This window comes from Vanessa tameamea, chromosome W, assembly GCF_037043105.1.
Source record: "Vanessa tameamea isolate UH-Manoa-2023 chromosome W, ilVanTame1 primary haplotype, whole genome shotgun sequence".
In the NCBI taxonomy this organism is placed as follows: domain Eukaryota; kingdom Metazoa; phylum Arthropoda; class Insecta; order Lepidoptera; family Nymphalidae; genus Vanessa; species Vanessa tameamea.
Window position 1 is genome coordinate 2,826,078 of NC_087340.1, and position 14,037 is coordinate 2,840,114.

Here is a 14,037-nt window from a genome sequence, read left to right on the forward strand (position 1 = left end):
GACTTGTCCGAGGCTCTCTGAATATCAATTTTAAGGCCGAGCGCGTCCGTCTGATGAAGTCTACACTCCGACCATCCCTGCTCCAAACCACTGCGGGATCTGAAACGTTCCAGTCAAACCTGGAGAACCGATTCGCTGCCATGAAAACCACAACAGACGTAAACCAGAATCTCAAAAATGTAGTGAGAATTCTCAGGGAAGAAGGCACGAGATTTTGTAGCATGCAGCGTAAGGGCAGAAAGTCCAAACTTTCGGAAGAGACTTTAGGGCTAATGAAGAAACGACGTGAAAACCCACCTGTCACTTCGTCCGAGAATCGGCAACTAAACCAAGAGATCTGCAAGCGCGTACGACACGACCTCCGGTGCTCCAATACTCTTATGATTGAAAGAGCCATCGAGCCGAATCGGGGGTCTAAGGTGTTCGTACAATCTCTTGGAAGAAGCCACCTGACGAAGTTGACCACAGCAAGTGGAGAAGTCGTTTCTTCCAAGCCGGCAGTTCTTTCGGAAGTAGAGAACTTCTACGGCCGGTTATACGCATCGCATGCATCTCGACCTGATCCCGAAAATGAGGATCCTAGAGCTACATTAACGCGCCATTTCACCGAAGACCTGCCAGAAGTCAGTATTGGCGAAATCGAGATTGCTCTTAAAATGGAAAAGCCCCTGGAGAGGACGGCGTTACAACAGAGCTATTGAAAGCAGGAGGTAAACCCGTACTGAGGGAGCTCCAGAAGCTTTATAACTCTGTCCTCTTCGAAGGGAGAACTCCGGAGGCGTGGAGTAGGAGTGTGGTCGTCCTGTTCTTCAAAAAGGGAGACAAGACCCTGCTGAAGAACTATCGACCCATATCCCTAATGAGCCACATCTATAAGCTGTTTTCAAGAGTGATCACGAACCGTCTTGCGCGAAGATTCGACGAATTCCAACCCCCGGAACAGGCCGGATTTCGGAGCGGATACGGCACCATAGACCACATCCACACAGTGCGGCAGATTATACAGAAGTCCCATGAGTATAATCGGCCCCTGTGTCTTGCATTCGTGGACTATGAGAAGGCTCTTTGACTCGGTTGAAATCTGGGCTGTTCTGGAGTCCCTACAGCGTTGCCAAGTTGATTGGCGATACATCCAAGTGATGAGATGTCTCTACAAGGCCGCCACCATGTCCGTCCAAGTACAGAGTCGGCAAACGAATCCCATACCATTGCATCGAGGAGTGAGACAAGGGGACGTTATTTCCCCCAAATTGTTCACTAATGCAATGGAGGACATGTTCAAGACGCTGAACTGGAAAGGGCGTGGCATCAACATCAATGGCGAGTACATCTCTCACTTGAGATTCGCAGACGACATCGTCATCATGGCAGAAACGCTGCAGGACCTACAACAGATGCTGAATGAGCTGGCTGATTCTTCTATGCGCATCGGCCTACGGATGAACTTGGATAAAACCAAGGTCATGTTCAATGAACATGTTCTACCGGAACCGATTGCGATACACGGTACCGTCCTCGAAGTTGTTCAAAAATATGTCTACCTCGGGCAGACATTGCGATTAGGTAGAAACAACTTTGAGGATAAGTTGAATAGAAGAATTCAGCTAGGTTGGGCAGCATTTGGGAAGTTACGACGAATCTTCACATCGTCGATCCCACAATGCCTTAAGACGAAAGTCTTCAACCAGTGCGTCCTACCCGTCATGACATACGGAGCCGAAACGTGGACACTCACGACAAAGCTGGTCCACCGGGTTAAAGTCGCTCAGCGTGCTATGGAAAGGGCTATGCTCGGAGTATCTCTGAGGGATCGCATCAGAAATGAGGTGATCCGTCAGAGAACCAAGGTCATCGACATAGCCCACCGGATTAGTAAGCTGAAGTGGCAGTGGGCTGGCCATATTTGTCGTAGAACCGATAACCGTTGGGGAAAACGTGTTCTAGAGTGGAGACCGCGTCTTGGCAAACGTAGTGTAGGACGTCCTCAGGCACGGTGGAGTGATGATTTGCGCAAGACGGCTGGCAGGAGCTGGATGCGAGTTGCCGAAGAAAGACCACAGTGGCGTGCATTTGGAGAGGCCTATGTCCAGCAGTGGACGAATGCGGGCTGATGTGTGTATGTGTGTGTAAATAAAAATTGCTATGTATGTTTTTATTGTTTTATTTCCTCGACCCTTTGTCATTAATGTTTGAAAAGGGCCACAAAAATCTACTCCGCTGTGTAAAAATGGTCTGGAAGGAGTAACCCTTTGTTTTGGCAAATCTCCCATGATTTGAGATTTAGCAGTAGCCTTTATTCTAGAACATATGAGACATCTGTGTATATAACTTTTCACTAATGATTTTGCTTTTATTATCCAGTATTTAGAACGTAGATACGTTAACATCAGTTGTCTTCCACCATGAAGAGTTTTAATGTGTGCATCAGCGATAATCAATGGTATAAGTGAATTTTTGCTTCCTATGATGATTGGATGTTTTCTAGAATAAGATTGACTTTGAATTAATAATTGTATGCCTGAGACGACCGCCCACCCTGAGGATATTTTCACTATCTAAGAATGGGGTGAGTGACTTCAGTGGACTTTTATTTGTAACTTGTTTATTCCTTTTCAGACTTTCTATTTCATCTTTGAATTCTACTTCTTGTACCTTTTTAATGCAAATGTGTAATATGTCTTCTAGATATTTAGTTGTAACTTCTTCTCGTTTTTTATAGTTTAGAAATATTTTACAGTAAGTTAATGTTTTTATTAATTCTGTTAAATTATCAAAATTTTCAAATTGTGATACTAATAATTTTCCTTGTTTTTCAGGTTCTACTGTGTTCAGGTACGTATTAATCTTTTCTACTTTCATTTCCATGTCTGTCATTATGACTTCTTGTTTACTAATCTTTATTTCCTTTTCAGCCAACCAGCTAGGACCTCTCCATCAGAGATAATTTTCCATCAGCGCCGAGAGAAACATTCCACGAGAGGCTAAGTCTGCTGGATTGTCACTCGACTGTACATGGTACCAATGTTTGTTGTTAATATTTTCTATGATTTGTACCACTCGATTGGCCACAAATGGCTTCCATCGATTGGGTTCTCCACAAAGCCACGAGATAACAATTGACGAGTCTGTCCATGCGTACATTTTGGATGTTGATATTTTCATAGCTTGTCCAATTTGTTTCATAAGTTTGCTGAGAAGTAAAGCACCGCAAAGTTCTAAACGTGGTAAGGATATTGTCTTTAATGGTGCTACCCTTGTTCTTGCAGCGATGAGATTTGTCATAATATTTCCTTCTGTTGTTATAGTTCTAATGTAAACAGCAGCTGCATTTGCACGCATTGACGCATCGCAGAATCCGTGTATTTGTATATTCTCTATATTATCGTTAGTTGTTCCTAGCCATCTTTCAATTTGTATGTTATTAACATTTTCAAAATCTAATCGTAACTGTTTCCATTCTTCTTCTAAAACGTCACTGATGTTTTCATCCCATTCAACTTTTTCGAGCCATAATTTTTGAATTAATATTTTAGCCATAGCTGTACTAGGAGCCAGCCATCCTAGTGGATCAAATAACTTTTGTACGTCAGCTAAGATTCCTCGTTTAGTAATAGTTTTTCCCATCGGTGGTAAGTTTAAATTGTATCGAAAATTGTCTTGTTTTAAGTTCCATGTAATACCTAATGCTTTAATTGTTCCGTCAAGATTTAAGTCTAATTTGATATTTGTAGATCTTTTGTTTTCTTCAATGGACTGTATAAAATGCATGTTGTTGGATGACCATTTCTTAAGTTGAAACCCTCCCTTTTGCAAAATATCTGTTATTTGTTGCGCAATGATGATAGCCTCATCCACAGAGTCAGCGCCTGATAGAAGATCATCAATGTAGAAATCTTCCTTAATGATTTGCTTAGCTTGTGAATAGGAACCGCCTTCATCGTCGGCTATTCTTTTCAATGTTTTGACCTCCAAATATGGAGCAGGGGCAGTACCAAAGGTGACTCGCAGAAGGCGGTAATCTTCAATGTTATCGGATTCATTCTGACGCCAAATGATCCGCTGATAATCTGCATCTTCTTTCGTCACTAGTATCTGCCGATACATTTGTTGAACGTCGGCTACAAAACAAACAAGCTTCATTCGCCATTTCATAATCAGGTTTCTTAAATCCTCTTGTAGCTGTGGGCCGACTAGTAACTCATCGTTAAGAGATATATTATTAATCCCTTTGCAGGATGCATCAAATACAATGCGTGTACGAGTGGTCTCCTTGTCACGTACTACGGCGTGATGTGGTAAGTACACTGACTTTGTTTCTTTTTCCTTTTCAGGAACTCTTTCCATGTGACCTTGCTGTATGTAATCATTTATAACCTTTGTATATTCTATTTTTAGGTCTGGTGATTTTTTAAATTTCCTTTCTAGCTGTAGAAATCTTTGTATGGCGATATCCTTAGTCTTTCCTTCAGGTGATAGTGGGTTACTTGTATTGAACGGTAATTTAACAATATATCTTCCTTCTTGATTTCTGGTCGTTGTGTTTTCATATATTTGTTCACATAGCTTTTCTTCTTGTGTTAAGCATCTTTCAGTATCTACTTCTATTTCCCAAAAAGATTTTAACAGGTCATCAACGTCGATTTGATGATGCATTACTACGTAAGACTCGTGTTGAGGTGAATGAATTTCTCCAAAAAGTATCCATCCCAGGCTGGTCTTCTGTGCACACGGTGTGCCTGGAGGACCTTTGATATAGTTTTGTTGCAATATTTCAGAATATTCCTTGACTCCTAAGAGTATATCTATATGACCTGGCTGAAAATAGTTTGGATCAGCCAGCTCGAGGCCCTTGAGGTGTGGCCATGGGTGTGTCGCAATTGTTCTGGCGGGCAACTTTATGGTCAGCTGTTTTGACATGACATAAGCTTGAATAGGTAAGTTGAAATTTGGATCCCATCGCGATTTTAATTATAGCTGAACCACATGATTGATTTCTGTTTTTACTGATCCCACCCCAACGACATTGCCTTTCATTGGTTTACGTTCTAACTTAAGTAGTTGCGTCGCCTTCTCGCTAATAAATGTTGCTTGTGAACCTTGGTCTCTTAACGCTCGTAGTGGAATGTTGTATCCTTGTTCACTTACTGCTTCTACGACTGCGGTCGCTAATAGTGCTACTCCCTGTCTGGTTGTAAAGTGTGACGCAATCATTGTGTGTGCTTGTACATCTTCTTGCTTTTCTTCTACATGTTGTGAAATTTGCGGATGTGGTTGTGAATTGCTCGTTGATGCCGCAGATTCCTGGTTCTTGGTTACATGTAGGAGAGAATGATGACGTCTTTGACATATTCTACAGGACATAGGTAACTTACAACTAAATGCTGAATGTCCTGGTACCAGGCAGTTGAAACATAACCGTTTGGCTATTGCGTAATTGTTTCTCTCAGTAGGTTCCATCTTCGTAAATTGTTTGCAGTGACAAAGTGTATCGTTATCATTACACATGATACAATTTTTTGTTTTGATTGACTTTGCAATATGGAAAGAACGTTGGCTCACTGCTGGTTTACTTTGGTGAGTGGAATGCTGTGTAGTATTTGCTGTCATCAATTCCAAAGTACGAAACTTTGACTCTAAGAATTTTTTAAATTCACTCCACGTGGGTAAAGCTTCTGATTCATCCTTGTATGCATATTCCTGCCAGCTTCTGTGCGTATCTGGGTCCAACTTCTGAACCAGAAGATATATTATTATAGGATCCCAAGAGTCCGTTGAGATGTTCATATTGTTAAGGTTGTTCAAACATTCCATTGTAGTATCCAACAATCCTTTTAAAAGCGCAGCTGATTGTGTCACAATTTTTTTTTGATTAAATAATCTTTTCATTGTGCAGTTTAAATTTAAGCGTTTGTTTCCATATCTTTCCTTTAAAATTTCCCAAGCATGTGTATAATTATCGGACGTTACTTGAATATGCTTCAATAATGATTCAGCTTCGGCGGTAACACTTGTCTTCAAATAGTGTAATTTTTGTACGTCGCTTAAGTTAGTATTGTTGTGCACTAACGAAATAAAAAGATCACTGTAGGTAGGCCATGATTCGTAGCTACCGCTGAATGTTGGTAATTGTATTTTTGGCAGTTGTAAAAGACTATTTTGTGGACATGAGTTTGAAATACTTGTATTCATAGATGTTTCGTTTGATGAATTTGTTGACAATGTAATGAGCATATCCTTCAAATCTCCGTGAATAATATTATATAAATCTTCATAAATAAAAAATTCTTCGTTTAAAAAATATGGTAAATTTCCCTTGAGTTCCTTTGGTGTAATTTTCACTAAATCCCGATGAGCGTTCTTAAATGTGTTCCAATAATCGTTAATTATTTTTATCCGTGCTTCAATATAACCAATAGTTAATCTTGCCTTCGGGCATTTTTTTAAGTTGATTTGTGTTTTTTGCAATAAACTGGCGGTGTCTTCTAATACGGAGAGAAGTTGATTTTGTTCTTGGGTAGTCATTTTACACTGATAATGTTCCAAAACTTTATTTTAACGTCCAATAAACACTAAATAATAACCAATGTCACAAATGAGTTCGTACTATTGTATAAAAACTTGTTTACAACTTTGTTGCATAGGCGAACCGTCCTTATCTATAAAGGGAATGCGATTGTTTCGTTCCGCTTGAGCGCCTGTCTGTCGATTCTCGTCCGGCTCGATTGCGACCATATGATGGTTGTAATAAGGTTGAATTGACTTTATCACTGTTGTTGGGTTTTATTAAATGAGCGAGAGACGTGTGTTCTAACTGCATTTATTCTTGCTACTAATGTTACAAACACTATAGCGGGCCGGTGACATGAACGTATATAGGTATACATATGTATATTAAGCTTTTTGATAATTAACTTAAAAATTGATCGAACACTCGTAAATAGTGAAACTTGTTTACTTCGTCAATATTATCGTTATTGTGTAATAAGTAGTATGTAAGGCGTATAAATATTAAGATCGTTGCACTAATTATTCATTAATAAATCATCTTCTACCAAATACACTCGTTTCAATAACATAAGTCCCCTCATGGCGACCCTTGCCATATTTGGGGCGCGCGACGCGAATTTGATCGCAGTATAGTGTTGCAGCTCCAAAATCGGACGATGAGTTGAAGAATTGGATATAAGTTCAAATTAAAGCAATATGTAGAAATTTAAGTTTATTCTTCGTTACTGTTTTACTAAAAAAAAAAAAAATCTAACTATGTGCCGATCCAGTGTCGAGAAAGAAACAGTATTTGTAAATCAAAACGCCGCAAGCTCGAACCAGGCACAAGTTGAAGAAATACGAATGCATCTGTCTACAATCAGCATAGTTTTATTGGTTATTTGTGTGCTACTGGGCATTGCAGCACTGTACTTTATTTATAAAAAGTACAAAAAATGCCATAAAAATTGAATATCGGATGAGATCACGCAAAACAACTTAAGGCGGCATTAGAATTACGAAGAAAGTGCGTGAAAACCAGGTGTTTATATTTAATATTAATAAAAAGTGCGTGAGTGTTTTGTAAAGTGATCCAATAAAATTTCAGAAATAAACTTTAAACTGTTAAAATGACTATTTATAAACTTTAAGGTGTTTTTTTTTTTTAACGAATTAGTGTAGAATCTAGTAAAATAAATGTATCCTATTAATATTATTTAATCGATTAAGTATGTATAATGTAAACAAAGAGTTTCATATTGCAATGTATCAGGTCGTAGCCCCTACCATGGTAACTACTCGTAAGTGAGTTAATATACTTGGTATGTATTTATTTTATTAATACGTTGTTATAAGGGAATGGAAGATGATTTAGTTAAATGTTTAGATGAACTTAAATTGATAAGAAAATATTTAACTAAGAAGGGAAAGTTAATATATCAAGGTAATGTTATAAAAAATAAGTTAGTGGAAACTGAGAAAATTATTGAGAAAAGTTCGAATATAATCCAATGTATTACTTCTAAAGAAATAAAGCCTAAGACATTCATTGCTTCAATAAGCGATGAAATAAAGTCATACTACTCACAAATTATCAATTTATGTCCTAAGCCTGCATGTCATATGAGTAGTAGTGACAGTGATTCTAGCGAAACGTGTTCGAATCCTGAACTAAAAATGGAGTTCGATTTGAAAACAGCATGTAGTTTAATTCCTGTTATGAATAATAACGAAAACAGCATTAAAGGTATCATTGACTCTATAGAAATGTATTTGGATATGTTGTCATCATCAGGTCAAAAATTACTAATTACATTTGTTTTAAAAAGTAGACTGTCACAGAATGCTAAATTACGAATGTTACCCGAATACAGTTCTACAAAAAACTTAATTAAGGATTTAAAAAACAAATTATTGGTAAAGAAAAGTCCTACCGCAATACAATCACGGCTACAAACTGTATCTCAAGGATATCGCACTATAGAACATTTTGGAACCGAGATAGAGAACTTATTTGCAGATTTAACGATAGCTCAGGCAGACGGCGATGCTGAAAAATACGAAATTTTAAAACCTATTAATGAGCGATTCGCAATACAACGTTTTTCTGACGGTCTAAGAAATTCAAGACTAAGTACGATTATTGCAGCACGCAACTACAAACACCTAAACGAGGCGATTCAAGCTGCGAAAGATGAAGAGCCATGTCAGTTGGGGTAATAGTGTACTTAGAAAAAAATTAGAATATAGGGATTCTCTATTCAGAATATGGAAATCGGCGCCCAATAATATGAATAATAGATTAATATATACGCGATATAGAAATAAAGTAAATAAACTAGTAAATATTGCTAAAAATAAATACAGACAAAATCAAATAGAGAAATGCTACAATGATTTTAGGAAAATTTGGACAATTGTAAACACGTGGACAGGTAAACGATGTAATTATAAAATACTTAGGGGAAAACTGATACTACATTAAATATTTGTATAAAATTTTCTAACACTTTTACAGGTGAAATACAAAAAATAAAACATAACTGTGATAACTACTTTTTGGATAGAAGTTCCTATGTAACACCAAGTAATGTAACCTTTTATTTTAAGAAAGTAGATGCTTACTGAGTAGAAAAATATATTAATAAATTAAATAATAATAAAGCGCCTGGATTAGATATGATAACAGTACAAGATATAAAGACTGTAAAGAAAGAAATAAGTCCTATAATAGCTAAATTTGTAAATATGTGTGTAAGTGAAGGAGTTTACCCAAATATCCTAAAAAAGTCTATAATACGACCTATTTTTAAACATGGAAATCACTTAGATTATAGTCCAATATATATAGGCCAATCGCGATATTATCAGTAATAAATAAAATAGTAGAAAAAATAATAGTTAATCAAATAAGTAATTTCCTAGAAAAACATAGTATAATATCGGATGCCCAGCATGAATTTCGACGGGGGCGCAGCACCGGCACAGCGCTTGCACAGTTCACCGACTACGTCAACAACAGACTCAACGAGGGTAAGTTCGTAGCTGCGATATTTATTGATTATAAAAAGGCGTTTGACACCTTGGAGCACGATGTACTGCTGCAAGCCATGCAGGAGTGTGGTATTAGGGGCCCGGTCAACCGCTGGTTTAAATGTTATTTAGAAAATAGGTACCTCTGCACGACAATCGATGGAACAACTGGTGATGATGTAAGAGTCACACTCGGAGTACCGACTGGATCCGTATTCGGTCCAGTCGGGTTCATAATGCATGTGAACTGTGTCATAAATGTCATAAAGTACTGTAAAGTATTTATGTATGCAGACGATATGTGTTTGCTATATTCGTGTAAAGATTCGAACGTTGCCCAGACATACTTACAAACAGATTTTGAAAGTATTATTAAATGGGCACACGATAATGGGATTATCATAAATCACTCAAAAACAAAATCTATGCAAATATGTTCACCCTACAACAATTACGCCAAGCAAAAGTTGTTAAACATAAAGATAACGGGACATACATACGAATGCTTGCATAACAATAAAGACAGATGCCTTTGTGACAATATACAAATAGTAGATCATTACAGATATTTAGGTTTATTAGTGGATTGTCATTTTAGTTGGAAGTTACAAGTCAATGATGTCTGTAAATAATAAATAAATAAATATTGGACAACATCACATACATTACTCTGATCCCAATGTAAGTAGCTAAAGCACTTGTGTTATGGAAAATCAGAAGTAACGACGGTACCACAAACACCCAGACCCAAGACAACATAGAAAATTAATGAACTTTTTCTACATCGACTCGGCCGGGAATCGAACCCGGGACCTCAGAGTAGCGTACCCATGAAAACCGGTGTACACACTACTCGACCACGGAGGTCGTCTGTAGTAAGTTACAATCGGTTTTGGGTAAATTCTTTCACCTTAGTGGTATAATAAATAGGAAAATAATGTACATGTTATACTATGCACTCGCTGACTCAATAATTATTTATTTATTTATTTATTTAACTCTTTATTGCACACCAAATATACATAAAGATACAAAATATATTTTCTTTAAAAGAAAATTGGCCAAGCAAAAGGCGGTCTTATGGCTTATAAGCCATTTCTTCCAGACAACCTTTGGGTTAGAAGGATAATGTGTATGGAAGACGGCAATATGGTGGTGCAGTAAAAACTTACATTATGAAATAATAATGAATACAACTCAATAAATATAGCAAATATATAAATACAAAAAATACTAATAAATAGAATATAAAGCAGATTATAGATATTTATAAATAAATCATATATACATACATATATCTATATAGTATATGTAATAAAAAAAAATATATAATATTATTAATAAATATAATAGAAAGTATAATAGGATATTAAATAACTGTATCTCAAATGTCATCATTATTAGTGTCCAAATAGAATTTCTTCAGAGAATTTTTAAATATTTGTAACGATTTAGATTGTCTTATGCTTAGCGGTAAGTTGTTCCAAAGTGTTATTGCCTGCACAGTGAAGGACTGCTTATAATATTTACTGCTATAGGTAGGCAGTTTTAGGATGAGGCTTCGTGATGATCTTATACTTGGCTGATCTCCAAGAAATTCGAATTTCTCCTTCAAATAACAAGGAGCGGTCGGATTAAACAACACACAGTACAGAAGAGAGAGAGTATGCAAGTTTCGGCGACGGCGTATAGGGAGCCACTTGAGCTTTGAACGAAACTCTGAAACATGGTCATACTTTCGGAGACCGAAAATAAACCGAATAGCTAGATTTAGTAATCGCTCAAGTTTATTAAGCTGGTCCTCGGTTAGATTAAGATAGCTTGCGTCCGCGTAATCGAGAATAGATAGTAGAAGGGAGTTTGCTAACATAGTTTTGGTAGGAATTGGTAATACTTTTTGTAGACGTCGCAAGGAGTTCAATGACGCGTATGATTTCTTACTAATTTCAGTTAAATGTTCTGACCAGGAAAGTGTTCGGTCAAGATGTATGCCAAGGTCTTTAACTGTTGAGCAGTAAGGTAAATTAGTGCCGTTTAAGTAATTACCTATTGTTTAAGCAGTTACGGCCTTACATTCAAAACTTATCTAGATCGTATAAAACAATTACAAATAAGGTTACTAAAGTATTTAGTTACGAAAAAAACAAAATTAAAATGTAAACCACACTATGACAAATTATTTAAGATTTGTAAAATAATTCCTGTACACAGGAAAGTCGAATATCTTATTGCTATAGAGCAATTCCATATAAATAAATACAAAGACACGAGATCACACAAATATTCCACTAAACTTGCTAAGAAGGGAAAATATGTAATTCCATCCATAACAAACTACTATGGTAAACGGACAAGACAATACTTGACACCGGTCATCTTTACATAGTATAAAACAAAGTCGCTTTCTCTGTCCCTATGTCCCTTTGTACGCTTAAATCTTTAAAACTACGCAATGGATTTTGATGCAGTTTTTTTTAATAGATAGAGTGATTCGAGAGGAAGGTTTTTGTATATAATACATAGACAATATAGTTAAGTAACACTGATAATTTTAAAAGTTTCTAATGTGATGTCGTAAATTTATACATTTTTTTGCGCTTACATTGGAAACGCTGGCTGAACCCTACTAGATAGATCAAAATAATGTACTACAGAATTGTACACCTCAAAAATGTCTACAAAAAAGTCCGCGATGGTATATGTCTATCTCTTAAAGATAGCCCACAATAACATTTTTTTGTCATTTATTTTTTACCACAAATATTGGCCAATTTTCGAAGCGATTTTAACCTATACAGCATTAATCCTTATCCAATTAGGTACCTTAAATAAATTGTGCACTCAATATAGATCAATATGGCCCTTTACAGCATGTAATTTAAATGAATATTTTCGAAGATATTACAGTTTTAAAACGCAGGGACATAGCGGTTTGTCTTTCCTAATGAGTGAAAACTGTGTGCGTTGTACCTATTTGTTATCACTATATAGTATAAAACAAAATTGTTGCCGCTGACTGTCTTTTTCTGTCTATGCTTAAATCTTTAAAACTATGCAACGGATTTTGATGCGGTTTTTTTTTAATAGATAGAGTGATACGAGAGGAAGGTTTTTGTATATAATACATAGACAATATAGTTAAGTAACACTGATAATTTTAAAAGTTTCTAATGTGATGTCGTAAATTTATACATTTTTTTGCGCTTACATTGTAAACGCTGGCTGAACCCTACTAGATAGATCAAAATAATGTACTACAGAATTGTACACCTCAAAAATGTCTACAAAAAAGTCCGCGATGGTATATGTCTATCTCTTAAAGATAGCCCACAATAACATTTTTTTGTCATTTATTTTTTACCACAAATATTGGCCAATTTTCGAAGCGATTTTAACCTATACAGCATTAATCCTTATCCAATTAGGTACCTTAAATAAATTGTGCATTCAATATAGATCAATATGGGCCTTTACAGCATGTAATTTAAATGAATATTTTCGAAGATATTACAGTTTTAAAAATTGCGGAACGTAGCGTTTGCGGTGGTACCGGCCGGCCGGTGCGGCGGGAGCGTGCTATAGGCGCGTCGGATGCCGCGGTTCTCCCTGTAGCACTTTGAATTTAGCAGCGATCGGACGCGGTTATTATCGGAGCTCTCTAGCGATTGAAATAACAATCCATACTTCCATACTAATATTCTAAATGCGAAAGTAACTTTGTTTCTCTGACTGTCTGTCTCGCTTTCACGCCAAAACTACTGGACCGATTTAAATGAAATTTGGTACACAAATAGTCTAGAGCCTGAGAAAGGACATAGGCTTTTTATTTGGAAAAAGTGCTGTGAAGGGTTGAAAAGGGGGATGAAAGGTTGTAAGTTGTTGAAAGTATTGTCATGTTTAGAATTTTTAGAACTAGAAGCATAAAACTTATATTTTAGGCTGTACACTTATAAAATAACATAATATCATGACACCCACTCGGGAGCGAATTTTGGGTATTCTACCCCTAAATGGGTGAAATAGGGGTTGAACGTTCGTATGGATTTCTTTAAGTTAGAAACATGAAACTTTATTTTTGGGATACTGATTAAAAAGGAGTAGATACTTATTTAAGTGTTTCTGCATATTCTACCCCTACGGGGGTGATATAAGGGTTGAAAGTTTGTATAGAAGTCCGTCATTTTTAAGATAGAAACATGAAACTTTATTTTTGGGATACTGAATAAAAATGAGTAGATACGTATTTAAGTGTTTCTAGATAATCTAACATTAAGGGGGTAAAATAAGGGTTGAAAGTTTTTATGGGAGTCAGCCATTTTTTAAGTAACAAACATGAAACTTTATTTTTGGGATACTGATTAAAAATGAGTAAATACGTATTTAAGTGTTTTTTGATATTCTACCACTAAGGGGATGAAATAAGGGTTGTAAGTTTTTATGGAAGTCGTCATTTTTTAAGCTAAACATATGAAACTTTATTTTTGGGATACTGATTAAAAATGATTATATACGTATTTA

General features: G+C 36.4%; 1 protein-coding gene across 1 annotated transcript; it reads left to right on the plus strand.

Annotated features, from left to right (window-relative positions):
• Nucleotides 1–8,034: 8,034 nt before the first annotated feature.
• Nucleotides 8,035–11,523, plus strand: LOC135194575 (uncharacterized). The gene is made up of 3 exons (XM_064220190.1): nucleotides 8,035–8,702; nucleotides 9,464–9,731; nucleotides 11,470–11,523. The coding sequence occupies exons 1-3, from the start codon at nucleotides 8,110–8,112 to the stop codon at nucleotides 11,521–11,523; spliced, it is 915 nt and encodes a 304-aa protein (XP_064076260.1). The 5' UTR covers nucleotides 8,035–8,109.
• The last annotated feature ends 2,514 nt before the right edge of the window (nucleotides 11,524–14,037 follow it).